Raw genomic sequence first — 16,172 nt, forward strand, 5'->3', positions numbered from 1 at the left:
ACCCCATGACTTGCTGCTATTAAACCCCGAAGATCAGTCCAAACGGTCAAAGAAATAGATTATCAAAGCATTAAACTCCACTTACCGGACCACAAAAACAGGAATTGTGTATAAAGAATACGAATTGAAATAAGAAATTCCAACCAAGAAGAAGAAAGAGGGCAGGATTTCGGCAGTGAAGAAAGAAAAAGAAAGGAACACAGAGAGAAAAGAAAAACGTCAGATTGGAAAAATTTTGGAAAAAGAATTCAATTAACAGAATCGGCAATCCTGTGACCACCCTAATTTTCCTCCCACTAATCCACTAACAACCCACAACTCAGGTTTTCAGTACGACTCAAACTCTCAGCCACCAAACCGAGCAAAAACTATTCCCCCTTGCCCACGCAAGGATTCGAACACTAGACCTCTAGCATGCTAATACTCCACTTAACTACTAGACCAGTAGGCCCATTCTGATATGAAATTACAAATAGTTTAATATAAGCCTGTTGACTAGAAGTTAAGGCTTAATTCAAGAAAAAGCTAAAATTTTCCAAATACAAGGTTTGAACTTGGGACTTCCCACACACATCTAGAACACTTAATCACTCAAGCAGACAAATATTTGTGCCAATAAATAGCAAAAGCTGAAACATAAAATTTGGGGCGTTTACATCAGCCTTAACCTTTTGACACATTAAACAATGCGACACAAAGGCAGTCACTTCCCGTTTCAGACCAGGCCACCAGTAAAGTTCTTTGGAAGTCTCGATACATTTTATTCCCACCAGGATGCATAACATAATGACTACTATGCACTTCCTGTAGAATTTATATCCTCAACTCTTTGTCGTTAGGTACACGAATCTGACTTTGAAACACAAAACATTTTCATGGTTCAAACTAAAATCAGAAGTTTCACTTGAATCAATTTGACGCAGACATTGAACTAAAGACTCATCACTTAGTTGTTTGGCTCGAATCTGATCAACCCAAACTAGTTTAACCTGCAACTTAGCTAGCAGACTTTCGTTCCAAATAAACTCAAACGATCAAACATCGCTCTCAGATTGGTCATCACTCACGGCTAAGGGCATCAGCTACAATATTAGCCTTAACAGTATGGTACTTTATTGTAAAATCATAATCCTTAAGCAACTCAATCCATCTGCACTGCTTAAGTTTTAACTCCTTTTAAGTTAACAGATATTTGAGGCTCTTATGGTCGGTGTAAATAATACACCTTTCACCATACAGGTAGTACCTTTAGATTTTCAAAGCAGATAAAATTGCAACTAGCTCAAAATCATGTGTAGGATAGTTACTCCCGTGCATCTTAAGTTCTCGTAATGCATAAGCTACCATTTTACCATCCTGCATCAGAACACACCCCAGACCGATGTACAACGCATCACTATAAACCATAAACTCCCAATCCGATTTAGGCTGAACCAAAATAGGAGCTTGTGTCAGAGCTGACTTGAACTTTTCAAAGCTCGACTATTGTTCGCTAAACCACACAAATAGGGTGTTCTTATGCAATAACTTAGTCAGAGGAGACACAATCAGAGAAAATCTCTGAACAAACCTCCGGTAGTAACTTGCTAAACCCAAGAAACTCTGAAGTTCAGACACATTCTTCGGCTGTTTCCACTCAATTACAGCCTCAATTTTCTTGGGATCAACTTGAATCCCTTCGACAGCTACTACATACCTAGAAAGGAAACCTCTTGCAACTAGAATTCACACTTACTAAACTTAGCATCACATTACATTGGCACATGTGAGAAAATGATAGTGGGTGATTGTTTTGTTATTTTCCTAAAGTTTAGTGACTGAGTTAAAAGTTGAGTGACTGTTTTGTTATTTTCTCAAAGTTGAGTGACTGTGGGTATAGTTTTCCCTTCATAATATTATAAGACTATATTCTTTTTTTTAAAGAAATAATTTTTCTTTATACATGAAATAGCTTCTTTTTGAAGTGACCTTCGTTGAAAAAACATTAATTTTTATACAATATTAAGGGTGAAGAGATTAATGTTTGACAAAAATTTTAACCACCGTTCCATAAAAATCAAGATAAAAATATTAAAGTTTAAATCAATATAATATACTAAATATATTTTTTACATAATAAAATAAATTCATATCTTAATTTTTATTTAATTATATAAATTTTATTTTAAAAATTTTAGGAAAGAAATTGATTAAAGGTTAAAAGTACCATATAACTTAAAAGTTTAGATATATTTAATATAATTAATTTGATTTTCCATGGGAGGACTAAAATTCGCCTCCGTATGCAAATAAGTTGATTTTGCATCAAAATTAGGCATTCCTACAAACGTCCCTTTGTTTTCTTTTAATGTTGAGTTGAGTTGAGTTGATTTCATTAGAAATGAAAAAAAAATCTAAATTTAACGGGTTTTGATCTTATCTCGATTTTATAAATTTTTCTAAAATTTTTTAATTAAAATATTTGGGTTCGGAATCAAATTAAGGTAAAATTCGGTTCGATGTATTAAATTTCTTTTTGAAAGGTAATGGAACTTCTATAATGCAACAAAACCAATTTTACAGGATAAACGTGTTTAAAAAAAAAAAAACAAACAGGGACAAGCAACACAACTTCTATGCTACACTAACCCCCTGCTTTAATACAACTAGAACAGAGGCATGAAACCTCAAAAAATAAGAAACTTTAACGGGAAACTTGACCCAGCTCACTATAATATAAAATTTGCAATAGATCCCTGCTTTTCTTCACCCAGCTAGAGCACGGCTCGATGTATTATTAATTTAAATTATGATATGTGGCATATTCTGTTAGTTTAATAAAGTCTAATGATTGGATTTAATCTAATTTAATTTCATTTTATAGTCATTGTTTAAATGTATATATATTTGCTTAATTTATGAGGCTTTCTTGACAGTATATATATTTGCTTATAATTTGAAAGTGTTCACCACTGTCATGAACAAAGGAGGGCTAAACATGGTTTACTTAGCTTTTCTCTTGTTTTTCAACTTGATTTCATGTTTTCCCTCTTCTTCACATGCACAAAATGCTAACCTTAACCTGCCATTGAAGTCTGTAAACCTAGGCAACTGGCTTGTCACTGAAGGATGGATGCAACCTTCTCGTTTTGATGGAATAGTTAACAAAGATCTTTTGGTATATTTTACTATACACATATCTTTCCCTCTTCTTTACTCTATAGTCTCAATCATTCAATTCACTGAATTTCCATGTTTTTTATTATGTTTTAATTGGTATAGGATGGAACCCAAGTTCAATTCCTCTCAACAAGGCTGAACAAGTATCTGTGCGCTGAAAGTGGTGGTGGAACCATCATCGTAGCCAACCGTGCCTCGGCTTCCGGTTGGGAAACCTTCAGGGTTTGCTCTTCTATCAGCTTTATTGTTTAATGAGTTTGCAACACTTTTGTTCAGATCCATCCTCCTAATATTTATTAATTATTCATCCCGTTTGCATGTGAGAAGCGTATTGGAACTTAAATATAATAATCGTAACGCAGTTATGGAGGGTGAATGCATCATACTTTAACTTTAGAGTGTTCTTCAAGCAATTTGTGGGATTAGGAAATCAAGGTGTTGTACAAGCTGTTTTGAATGGACCTACCAATTCAGCTACATTTGAGATTGTAAGGAGAAATGGTGATCCCAATAAAGTTCGCCTCAGAGCATCTAACGGTTTGTTCCTACAGGTACTTTTATTTGTTGCACTGACCTCGATTTTGCAATAACTTTCGATCCAAGTCATTGACTATTTTGGTTTTGAGATTAGGCATAATCGGAGACAAGAGTAACTGCAGATTGTAGAGGCTCTAGTTGGGACGATTGGGATCCATCTGTGTTCAGAATGACAATTGTAACCACCTTACAAGGTGAATATCAAATCACAAATGGTTATGGACCTGATAGAGCCCCTCAAGTCATGCAGGTAATTAAGCCTCTTTTTGTACTCCTTAAACAAGTTAAAGCAAAGGGTACTTAACCATGGTTTTTCCAGGATCATTGGAATTCTTACATAACAGAACAAGATTTCAATTTCATGTCTTCAAATGGACTTGATGCCGTGAGGGTACCTGTAGGGTGGTGGATAGCACAGGATCCAAATCCCCCTAGGCCTTTTGTTGGAGGCTCTTCAAGAGCCCTCGACAATGCTTTCACATGGGCAGAGTAAGTAAAATAAATCTTCTAGGATCGAAACAAAAAGAAGACCCTTATTTACGTGCGAATTTGGTACAGGAAATATGGGATGAAGGTCATTATTGATTTACATGCAGTTAAAGACTCCCAAAACGGTAATGATCACAGTGGGACGAGAGATGGTTTTCAGGAATGGGGAGATTCCAACATTGGTGAGACTGTGGCAGTCATAGAGTACCTTGCAGCAAGGTTAATTAAGATCAGACTATGTCGAACCATGTTCTATTATATACTTTTCCTTATTTCACTTCATTTTGAAGGTTTAATTGTTGGACAGATACGGTGGAAGACTAGGCTTGGCTGCAATTGAATTGATGAACGAGCCACTAGCACCTGGTGTAACTTTCGATGCACTTGCGAAGTATTATAGAGCTGGATACGATGCCGTAAGGAAGCACACATATGCATATGTGATCCTATCAGCACGTTTAGGACCAGCTGATCCACAGGAGTTCTTCTTGTTGGCTAGTAGCATGAATCGAGTAGTCATCGATGTGCATAACTACAACCTGTTTTCAGATATGTTCAGCAGCATGTCCGTGCAACAGAACATCGATTATATCTATAATCAACGAGCTTCTGATCTCGGACGCTTGATCTCGGCTAATGGTCCCCGGGTTTTTATCGGTAAATTTGAGTGAAAAAACAGTTTAGTTTTAGGTATGCAAATGTAATAGGAATATGCATTTGAAAGATTTTTTTTTTTTTTTTTTGCAGGAGAATTTGGTCGAAACGATGCATCAATGGATGATTATAAGAGATTTGCGAGAGCTCAGCTAGATGTATATGATCCTGCAACATTTGGATGGGCATATTGGACTTATAAATGTGTGTACAACCATTGGAGCCTCAAGTGGATGATTGAGAATAACTATATAAACCTTAATTGACCACTATGATGCTGTTTTCTTTTCTAAGAAAGATTAGAATAAGATGTAACCTTTAGCATTTAAAAATGCTAATTTATATTTTATGCGTATTTTAACTAAGTTTATTTATTTTTGTTTTCTAATTGTTAGAAAATGATTTATGCAATCATAATTAACAATATTAAATTAAAATTTTACACTTGAATTTAATTAAATAGGTAATTTTAACTGAATGAAAATAATTTTGTTGTAACGATGACAATCATTATAACAAAAAGAAGAGGATGGAAAATTTCAAACTCTCAAACAATTTTTGTTTGCAAATGGCTATGATTGTAACGATATTATTATTTTTCGCTTGCTCAAATAATTTTTTTAAAAATAAGATAAACAAAACAATGTTTGCAATTACAATAATACATCGCAATAACAATTAATTTTAAACCATAAACATAATGTTTTTACATCAATTATTATTTGTTTGGTTCGATTCTTAATTTATTCATATTAAATTTTTATTTTGAATTTTTTATTTGTTTTGACAAAATAAACATGAACTTTTCTTTAATTTTGTTTTTGAAAAAATATTTTGTATATGTAATTTTTAAATTATTTTCACTATTTTAAATATAAAATATTTATTTTACATCACAAAATTAAAATTAATTATAAATTAAATTAAATTAAGTTCGGATAACCACAATTTTAAATTAATTTTTTTTTTTTTAAGTTTTTCTTGCCCAGCCCTAACCCCGTGAGGCAACTTATCACATTGCCATTGCATAATTGCTTGAACATCTCTAGAAATCAAGAGTAAAACCTCAGAGGCCCCCATGTGCAATGCTATAAGTTATTTAGACCCATGTGCGATGCTATAAGTTATTTAGACTCATGTGCAATGCTATAAGTTATTTAGAAAGTGCTTTTATATATGGTAAAGTGACGAAGGAAGAAAAAAAGCAGATGGCTTACTTATAATTTGACATTATGTATTTACTTATATAATCTGGAAGTGTGCCCCAAAATGTCGTAAACTTTCAAAGCAAAGGAAGGCTGAACATGGTTTACTTAGCTTTTCTCTTGTTTTTCAACCTTATGTCATGTTTTCCCTCTTCCCATGCACAAAATACAGACCTTAAGCTGCCATTGAGGGCTGTAAACCTAGGCAACTGGCTTGTCACTGAAGGATGGATGAAACCTTCGCGTTTTGATGGAATCATTAACAAAGATCTTTTGGTATATTTTACTATATGCAGACCTTTCCCTTTTCATTACTTTATAGTCAATTCAGTGAATTCCCATGTTTTTATTATGTTTAATTGATATAGGATGGAGCTCATGTTCAATTTCTCTCAACAAAGCTAAACAAGTATTTGTGCGCAGAAAATGGAGGTGGAACCGTCCTAGTAGCCAACCGCATCTCACCTTCTGACTGGGAAACCTTCCGTGTCTGTTCTCTCATCAGCTTTATGTTGTATATAACTTACATTTATATAGTTATTAAATAACTACAATTCTTAGATTCATTCTAATTTAGAACAATTCAAAAAATGCACCTTATGTTTGATGCAGTTGTGGAGGGTGAATGAGTCGTACTTCAACTTGAGAGTGTTGAACAAGCAGTTCGTGGGATTAGGAAATCAAGGTGTAAAAGCTGTTTCAAATACACCTACCCATTCAGAAACATTTCAGATTGTAAGGAAAGATGATGCTCCCAATCGAGTTCGCCTTAAAGCATCCAATGGTTTCTTCCTACAGGTACTCTCTTGCACGGACTCCAATACGTAAATAGCTTTGATTAGTAAACCATGGATATATGTATTTGATAACATACATAATAAAGAATAAATGTTAGTTGAAGTCATTGACTATTTTGCTTTTTTCATATTGTAATTAGGTACAGTCGGAGACACTAGTAACTGCAGATTATACAGGGTCTAGTTGGGACGATAGCGATCCATCTGTGTTTAACATTGCAATCGTAAACACCTTACAGGGTGAATATCAAATCACAAATGGTTATGGCCCTGTTAAAGCCCCTCAAGTCATGCAGGTATGGCTCTTTTAACTCCTCAAACAACAAGTTATAGCCATGGTATTCGAAATGATTCTTTATGAAAACCATGGTTTCTTAGGCTCACTGGGATTCTTACATCACTGAGCAAGATTTCAAATTCATCTCTGCAAATGGACTGAGTGCCGTGAGGATACCTGTAGGGTGGTGGATAGCACAGGATCCAAATCCCCCTAAGCCTTTTGTAGGAGGCTCTTTAAAAGCCCTCGACAATGCTTTCACATGGGCCGAGTAAGTCAATGAAACCTTCTGGGATTGAGACAAAACAAGACTCTTGTTCTAAACAATCTAATGTTTTCGATGTCTGAAATTAATGCAGGAAATATGGGATGAAGGTAGTTGTAGATTTGCATGCAGCTAAAGCCTCACAGAACAGATTTGAACACAGTGGAGCAAGAGATGGTTTTCTAGAATGGGGCGATTCGAACATCGACGAGACCGTAGCTGTAATAGAGTTCCTTGCAGCAAGGTTAAAGATGACACTAACCACTTCCATGCCATGCCATTATCTATTACGTACTTATATATAATTGTTAGACAGATATGGTGGAAGTCCAAGTTTGGGTGCAATTGAATTGATGAACGAGCCTTGGGCACCGGATGTAACATTAGATGCACTTACGAAGTACTACAAAGCTGGATACGATGCCATAAGGAAGCACACAAATGCATATGTGATCCTATCAGCTCGTTTAGGACCTGCTAATCCAAAAGAGCTCTTCCCGCTTGCCCGTAGCTTGAATCGAGTAGCCATCGATGTGCATTGGTACAACCTCTTTACAGATATGTTCATCACCATGACTGTGCAACAGAACATCGATTATATCTATAATCAACGATCTTCCGACCTTGACAGCTGGATCTCGGCTGACGGTCCCCCGATTTTAATTGGTAACTTTAAGTTTTAAAAGGGTTTAGTTTTAAGTATACAAATATAATAGGAATGAATTTGAATGGTGGTGAAAAACTGTTTCTTTGCAGGGGAGTGGACAGGAGAATTTGGTGCAAAAAATGGATCAATGGAAGATTATAAGAGATATACAAAGGCTGAGCTAGATGTATTTGGGGGTGCAACTTTTGGTTGGGCCTATTGGTCATATAAATGTGAGGAAAACCATTGGAGCCTCAAGTGGATGATTGACAACAACTTTATACAGCTTAATATGAGATGATTAAACACTTGACTAATTTATAATATAGTTATTTCTGTTTATGAACTATCAATATATTAAATAGACATTATGTTGAATTTAATTTTCTATCTATACCATAATATTGAAGTTGTCCCAAACTTTCATATGCTTCAATTGGAAATTTCATTTCGCAAATGTCGTTCAAGGTAATTCCATCATTAGCAAATAATGAAATAGGAAATATTTATATTAGTGTTGGTATTTTTAAAACTTAATTTGTATTAAAAATTATAAAATTTTATATATTAATAATTAATTTTCATGTATGCTAGATTATAACACATCTATAAACAAATTATTTGCATGTAAAATTATATACCAATTTTGATACACAACAATATAAACACCAATATAATTATTTGTTTTACATATATATTGATGTTCAAAAACATTAACTTAATTTCTGCAAATATAGTGAGGCCATATTGTAATACTATTTAATTACCTATTTACAAACATTTTTCTTTACAACTCAACATGGTTGAACAATTTACTTAAAGGCTATTTTTGATAAATTAAATATTAAAAATTAAATGTTGAATTTAAATTATAAAATTTATTTGGTGTATTATTAAAATTAAATATTAAATATAAATTAAATTTTTGATAATAAATAATATAATCTTAGAATAAAATAAAATAAAGTAACTAAATTTATTCTTTATTAAGTGATAAAAAGTCTCCATCTACTTATTATTTTTCATACTTTTTAGTTAAAAGAAATTCTATCAAATAATTTTCATCAAATGTACTTAAAAATTAAATTGTTGAAAATATTAATCTTCAGTCTAACCCTTCATAAAAAGGGCCTAAAAATTACATCATTTGTTTTAAGAAAAGAGTGGCATAAAAGCATGCGTGAATGATTTTTGAATTGCTATTTCATTGGTAATATATACTAATTTTTAATGTTATGTATTAATTTTATGATTTGTATAATTTATTATTTAATTTAAAAATTTATGTGTTGGTCTTAATTCTTAAACATAATGATTCATTTGACTCTCTAATTTTATAAAATAAAATCATTTTACCTTTTGATTAATTTTTATCTCAACCCTTGAACTTGCGTTGTTTGTCAAATCACCTCAAAATAGATGAAAAATTAACATTTGTTAACTTTGCTGATGTGGCATATATATAGAATTCCATGTGGATGTCATGTCAACAATTAATTAATTTTAAAATTTTAAAAACTATAAAATTATTAAAATTATTAAAATATTTTTAATATTTAAAAAATTAATTAATTGCTAATGGTATACATATGGACTACCATGTGAATGCTATGTCAACAAAGTTAACAAATTTTAACTTTTCATTTATTTTGGGGTGAATTAACAAACAATACAAGTTCAAGAGTTAAAAGAGGTAAAGAATTTAAATGGAGGGCTAAAATAATTTTTAGTAAAATTAGAGAGCAAAATAAATTATTATGCCTTCAATTTATTACATGTTTATTACAATTTGTCACAGTACTTCAATTTTTTTAAATATCTATGTGGATATTTTAAATTTATATAATTTTTTTATAATTAAGAGTAGGGATTAAATCCAAATTCTCGTGTTACAATACAAATACTCTTATCGTTAGACAAAAGATTATTGGTAAATTTATATAAATTTTTATACATAAGTTCCATATATTCATGTTATTTTCATTTTATTTTTTATTTTGTGTCGCAACATAAATCATCTTATATTTTGTAAAGTCTAGTAAATGATATGTTTAAACCGGGTGGTTCACATGCTGAGTTACCAATCAATTTAGAATATTATTTAACCAGTTAAAAAAAAAGTTAGTGTATGTATGATAAATTGAAAAATTTAAGTAATGAATTTTATTATTAAATTTTATAAGTGATTTAAGTAAATAAGTAAATATAAGTAATGAATATAATTACGTTGTTTGATAAAAGTAAATATTAATTTTTAAAAAGTCTTTATTTTTAATTTTAACCTTATTTTAGATAATTTTGATTAAAGATAAATATAGTAATTTAAATATTATTTTTAAATAATAAAGTAATTACTTACTTACTTATTTTATTTTATTCGAACACTTCAATTAATAAATATTTATATTAAATAAAAGTTAAAATAATTATCAAACACATTATATTGTTGAAAATTTTTACTTGGATTAAAATAAATTTTTTAATAATTTATGAAAATTATTTTATTTTAATTCTAAATGATGTATTAATTAAGTTGATTTTCACTGTTTATTGAGAAGTTAATTTAGAATTCATATCAATTTGGTGTAGGAAAACATTTAATTTTTAATATTTTGAAGGGAAAAAAAAGACAACTCCTAATATATAAAAGTAATACAAATTTTAGTATTCATAGGTCGTCTCTGTGTAATTTGATCGTAGCATCTTGCTCGATTATTTGTCAACAAAAATGTTATGAAATAAAAAATAATTTGGTTAGAACGATGACGATGATTACAATGGCGATGACTATAATGAATTTTATTTGGTACCCGACCATTGAATAAAGTACTACAGGCAAGCATAAATAACATGGTCTAACCAAAGCCCTTTACAGTTTCACTTGATTTCAAACTCGAAGTCTCCGCCACTACTACCAGCTTTCTATTCATCGCTCAACCCAATGGCAGTCGCTTCCAACTCGCTCGTTTCTTTCATCCACGGCTCATTGAGTCAACCCGGAAGGACCTCCCACTTTCTTCCTTCACCTTCTCTTTCTTTCCCCGGATCTCGCTCGCTCTCTCTGAAACTCACCCGCCGCTCCAACTCGCCCCTTCTTTGCTCTTTAGATGCAACCAACGCCACAGATAAGGACACCCCAATCGAAACAAGTAATCTCTTTTTTTTTTTCCCCCTTTTTTACTCTCAATTTTCAGTTTTTGAAATCTTTATGTTCTAAATAAAATCTGGGTTTTTTTTGCCCCTTGATTTTTCAGGGTTCCCAGCTTATCCAACTGTGATGGACATCAATCAAATAAGAGAGATATTACCACACAGGTGAACTAATTTTATTATTTTTTAAGCTTTTCTTTTGCTTGTTATTGATATATGTTTATTGGGTTCTTTTTATTTGGCTTGTAGATTCCCATTCTTGTTAGTGGATAGAGTGATAGAATATAATCCAGGGGTATCGGCTGTTGGTATAAAGAACGTGACCATAAATGATAACTTTTTCCCTGGACATTTCCCTGAGAGGCCCATAATGCCTGGTGTTCTCATGGTTGAGGTATTTCTTTTTCTCCTTTTTTTTCTGAATTATTGGAAATTTAATCACTTTGTTTATGATTTAAATTTTGACTTTTTTTTATATTAGGAACTGGATATAGGATGTATGTAAAATGTTGTTTAATTTTTATCTGATAACTTTTTAATTATTAATCTAACAAAGGAGGTGGTAGGCTGGTCCTGCTTTGTGATTACCTAAGTTGTAATTTTTAATATCAACAGTATTAATAATGGTGAGGGTGTGTAATCAAATCCCGGGATGAGCTATGCTCAGAAGCTGGCACTTGACTTAAAATCCGAGGCTCAAATCTCAGCTCAGTTTGGATTGAATCTCAGTTTTAAGCTCCAGCTCTATTAACATTGAACTGCTTGAGCTTGTTCGATTAAGCTTATTTACTTGGTAAAAGTTGATCTCAATTCCCTTGCTCTACTTCAAGCTTGATTATTATACATTTGTTCCAAATTTACTTAACTAATCAAAGCTTCATTAATCAATTAATGTTTCTCAAAACATAATCTAGCATCTTTCTATAATTGGATTTTTAGGAATGTGCAATGTTTCTCTCCCTTTTTCTTATATATATATATAGAGAGAGAGAGAGTTTCTTTTACATTATTCACTGGATAACTAGTTCTGCATTCTGAATGTCAGCAAGTTTTGACCTTAAAGATGCTATTTTTGCTATGTAAATAGGTTCTTGGATTATTCAGTTTCCAAAAATTAACTCATTAAGATCTCTATGAACTATGATCAAAGATATTGCTATTGCTACCTGCATGCATGAAACCGCAGATGTATAATTCTAGCCAGTTTGGTTTTTGGTCAATACTCCATAGCTCTGCACATAGTAACTTTCACCCTTTTTTTTTTCTTTTTTGGTCATACCTCATTTTTCAATCACATAAATAGAGTAGGTTATAGATAATCTTAGTGCTGAGGTAAAATATGGTTGCATGAAGCCTTGGTAGCAGTTTATGACGACATAGATGTAAAACTAGGGGCTTGACTACATAGATTTGTTAGGGAATTAGCTGTGAAGTCTCACCCCTGAGGCGCTATTGGCAGCTGACATGAACTTGCGTAGAATATGTTAGCATTAATAAGTACTATCAATATATTTTGATTCTTTTCTTATTCAATGCATTTTTTTCTTGTTGAAAGTCAAGCTTAATTAAGCTCATTGCACATGTTCTGAAAATTGTGGCTTGATTTTATGCCATTTGAGATCCTTGTTTCTTCATATAATGTCTCGCTTTTTGGCTACTATGTACTTTTATGCATTTACATCCTTTGATATACTGTGTTATTATTTTTTCAATTTTATACTTTTTGCACCTCCTGATAGGAATTCTGTCTGAGCAAACTTTGAGTTACATGATTGGTAATCCCCCTCAATGCAATGTTTTATTCTGGCTGTGCTTGGGAGCCACTCCTTTAACTTGAATGATAATGCAAAGGAACTAAGAATGATGTTTTACACCACTTGTTTATGGCCTTTTTTGCATCGGTTTTGTTCCAAATTAGTAATGGTGTCATAATGTCACCTCATTTCAGGAGATTTACTGTTCAATATATATTTTTTTTTATTCTCGAAATCAACATTAAATTGGCTTGATTTGATTGTCTGCTACTTTGCCTCTTTGTTTTATGCAAGTATTGTGGTATGGTCTTTGACTACTGCTGTATATCTTCTTTCATTCTTCTGTTTATTTCTAAAATTAGCTATTCTATATTTGTAACCAAAGTTTTGACCATTACCAAAGCCTCCTCTGCCAGTGCTACTTATTTACATCAAAGTCATCTTTATAGTTGCTTAGGGTACGCTTTACCTTTTAGCATTCTTTATCCTGAATACAAAGGCAATTAGAGAAACCACGTGGAGCATGGAACAAATGTGTTGATGGAGATGATCTTGGTGTTTCTACTATTGTTGGCTCATTCACGATCAGAATGATTAACTTTGTCAATCTAGTAACCTAGAAAAGAGATGAATGCTCTGTTAGCACCCACAATCTTTTAATCCAATAATTCTTGAACTCTATTTCTTCTTGGTTTCTTACCTCTCTCTGTCCACCACATGTTTTGGTGGACCTTAAAGGTTGGCGGGTTCATGTTACCATGAAGATACCCCAAGGCGGCCTAGGTTACCAAAACATGTAGACTCTTGTTGCAGGGGTACTAAAAATTCGAATTGATAAAGATGTTTGTTATTTAGATGACCAATTTCCTGAATACCACACTGATAATTTCATTTTTAGTATTAGTAAGTACTAACAGAAAACAATTGCTTGGTCTAGGCGATGGCCCAAGTTGGAGGTCTAGTTATGCTGCAACCTGAGGTGGGAGGTTCTCGGGAAAACTTCTTTTTTGCTGGAGTTGACAAAGTAAGATTTAGGAAACCAGTCATTGCAGGAGATACTTTGGTTATGAGGATGACACTTATTAAGCTGCAAAAGCGGTTTGGAATCGCAAAGATGGAAGGGAAAGCATACGTTGGAACTGACTTGGTATGCGAAGGTGAGTTCTTGATGGCTACTGGTAGTACTTGATTGTCTCAGTATTTTATACTTTGTGTATCCACTAATTTTCGGGGAAATCACCAGCCGTGTTGTACCCGACGCTTTTGTTCTGTATGCATCCCTTTTTAGTGAGATTTTCATTGGGGTTTTTTTCGACGACAGTATGTTTGTAAGTTTCATTGTACTTTGCAGACAAAGAAAAAGGTTTTCTTGAAGTTTCTTCTATATGTTTGTAAGTTTCTTTGTACTTTGCAGACAATGAAAAAGGTTTTCTTGAAGTTTCTTCTATCATTTCATGTAGACTGAAATCAGTTATCAGTTATGAAAAAAAGAGGTTTAACAATTTGCAGTGACCATTTGGTACCATCAACTATGATGTGGAATATATGCAGTGTTCAATTAATTTTATCATACATGTAAACTATTGGGTTATTTCTTGAGAACTAGGTACAGATGAGGAGAAATAAATGCCTAACCCTTTTCCATAAATTCACTGCTATGGAATTATAAGTAATAATGCTGAAAGGACTATAATTGCAGGGGTGAGACATTTTTTATTTGGAATAGAACCTGAACTCGGCTCAATTATTATTTAGTCTAGTTATCAAATGATCCGAATTTAATGCTTGATTCGAGTAGTGGGTAATTCCATTTGAGTATTTTTTTTTTTTAGTATTTAAATTTTGGTAAAAAATCTTTTCAGTCCATGCAATTTTGAAATTGGGTAAATTGGTCCCTCTTAAAAAATTAGAATTTATTAATTTTGAAAGTAAGCAATTAAGGATAATTAATTACAATATTAATGTGTTCCATGAGTTGTATATAATTTTGATTGGTATTGTAGCAAATTTAGTCTTCTATGTTTATATATTTTGTCATTTTGACCTTAATTTTAAAATTTTCAACAAATTCAACCTTAATATTTACACAAATATTGTTAGATAAATTTGTTAAATTAGGACCAAATTGACAAAATATGTAAACTTTGAGGGCTAAAATTATTATTATATCAATTAAAATTATGTACAATTAATTATTCTTAGTTGTTCACTCTCAAAATTGATAAAAATTAAATTATTTTAATTTTTTAGAGTTCAATTTACTAAAGAAATCTTTCCACCTAAAATTTTTAATTAAAGTTGATATACAAAAAATATACAAAAATTAAGTTTGAAATCAAATAAGAGAATGTAGCTCATTTTTTTATTATAAACCAACAAGTACACACTTCATTGTTGGACTTGACTGCTACATTTTTGGATTGACCTATAGGTATATTTGATGAAATTTTTTAACATATATGGATTTTGTTTTAAATTCTATATAGTTTCTTGAAATAAACACTTTATCAAATATTATTTTATAGCTTTTAAGTACAAATTTATTAATAATCTCAACATTTGTAATCCTAAATTTATTTCTAAAAAAAAAAAAAAAACCCAAAGAAGGGGTTATCACAGATGTTGTGAGGGTGTCCTAATGTTGGCTCCCAATGATGTAGCTGATGAATGCATTTAACCATTTTTTTTTTTAACTTTTTTGCACACAAAATGTAGTGGGACTTAGTGGTAGGAATAGACTATGTCTTTCATACACCCATTGAGGCCGCTTTACCTTTATTTTGCTTTTAAGTTGGTAGGAAACATCAATTATCACATCTTTTGTTATAATGGAATCTCTTGCTCTACACCCATTCACTTGTTTACATGTGTTAACATCCCCCCATCTTTGTATCACTGAATGACCCTACTGCAACAAGTATTGCTCACCACTGCCAATATTTTATGTAGTCAAGTTTAATATCTTTCTGTTTTAAGAAAAAAGAATGTATCCCCCTGGATTTTGATTAACTGTGGTGAAAGTTAATAGCATTTCATATCAAATTTCTTCACCTTGGACCCCCCATTTTTATTTTTTCTTCAATCAGTGAGAAAATTTCATTTTCATTCAATAAAATTTCACTTCCATTATGATTCACACTTCATTGTTTTTAGTCAATGGACATAAAGATTTCACACTCAGCCCTCAAATGTCAATCACTAGAAATTGACATGCATTTGTGTTCATTATTACCCGGTTT

At 32.1% G+C, this 16,172-nt stretch overlaps 3 protein-coding genes across 3 annotated transcripts; all 3 read left to right on the top strand.

Annotated features, from left to right (window-relative positions):
• Positions 1–2,953: 2,953 nt before the first annotated feature.
• On the top strand, positions 2,954–5,213 carry LOC128279324 (glucan 1,3-beta-glucosidase-like). The gene is given in 8 exon segments (XM_053024033.1): positions 2,954–3,157; positions 3,262–3,381; positions 3,522–3,710; positions 3,791–3,946; positions 4,016–4,185; positions 4,255–4,404; positions 4,493–4,842; positions 4,933–5,213. Coding segments are annotated over 8 exon segments (1,509 nt in total). The 5' UTR covers positions 2,954–2,956; the 3' UTR covers positions 5,106–5,213.
• Positions 5,214–6,003: 790 nt separating this feature from the next.
• On the top strand, positions 6,004–8,449 carry LOC128279323 (probable glucan 1,3-beta-glucosidase A). Its single transcript, XM_053024021.1, has 8 exons — positions 6,004–6,320; positions 6,413–6,532; positions 6,657–6,842; positions 6,982–7,137; positions 7,220–7,389; positions 7,478–7,627; positions 7,700–8,049; positions 8,140–8,449. The coding sequence occupies exons 1-8, from the start codon at positions 6,144–6,146 to the stop codon at positions 8,328–8,330; spliced, it is 1,500 nt and encodes a 499-aa protein (XP_052879981.1). The 5' UTR covers positions 6,004–6,143; the 3' UTR covers positions 8,331–8,449.
• A 2,255-nt stretch (positions 8,450–10,704) lies between these two features.
• On the top strand, positions 10,705–14,435 carry LOC108461370 (uncharacterized). The gene is made up of 4 exons (XM_017761207.2): positions 10,705–11,178; positions 11,284–11,344; positions 11,429–11,573; positions 13,871–14,435. Exons 1-4 carry the CDS (start codon positions 10,971–10,973, stop codon positions 14,120–14,122), a joined length of 666 nt encoding a protein of 221 aa, XP_017616696.1. The 5' UTR covers positions 10,705–10,970; the 3' UTR covers positions 14,123–14,435.
• Positions 14,436–16,172: the final 1,737 nt, after the last annotated feature.

Source organism: Gossypium arboreum, chromosome 2 (genome assembly GCF_025698485.1).
Source record: "Gossypium arboreum isolate Shixiya-1 chromosome 2, ASM2569848v2, whole genome shotgun sequence".
Lineage (NCBI taxonomy): Eukaryota > Viridiplantae > Streptophyta > Magnoliopsida > Malvales > Malvaceae > Gossypium > Gossypium arboreum.

Coding starts and splice junctions, on each gene's coding strand:
- LOC108461370 (XM_017761207.2), top strand. CDS start 10,971: ATGGCAGTCGCTTCCAACTCGCTCGTTTCTTTCATCCACGGCTCATTG. Junction 11,179..11,283: donor GGACACCCCAATCGAAACAA/GTAATCTCTTTT, acceptor TTGATTTTTCAG/GGTTCCCAGCTTATCCAACT. Junction 11,345..11,428: donor AGAGAGATATTACCACACAG/GTGAACTAATTT, acceptor TTTGGCTTGTAG/ATTCCCATTCTTGTTAGTGG.
- LOC128279323 (XM_053024021.1), top strand. CDS start 6,144: ATGGTTTACTTAGCTTTTCTCTTGTTTTTCAACCTTATGTCATGTTTT. Junction 7,138..7,219: donor AAGCCCCTCAAGTCATGCAG/GTATGGCTCTTT, acceptor ATGGTTTCTTAG/GCTCACTGGGATTCTTACAT. Junction 7,390..7,477: donor AATGCTTTCACATGGGCCGA/GTAAGTCAATGA, acceptor AAATTAATGCAG/GAAATATGGGATGAAGGTAG.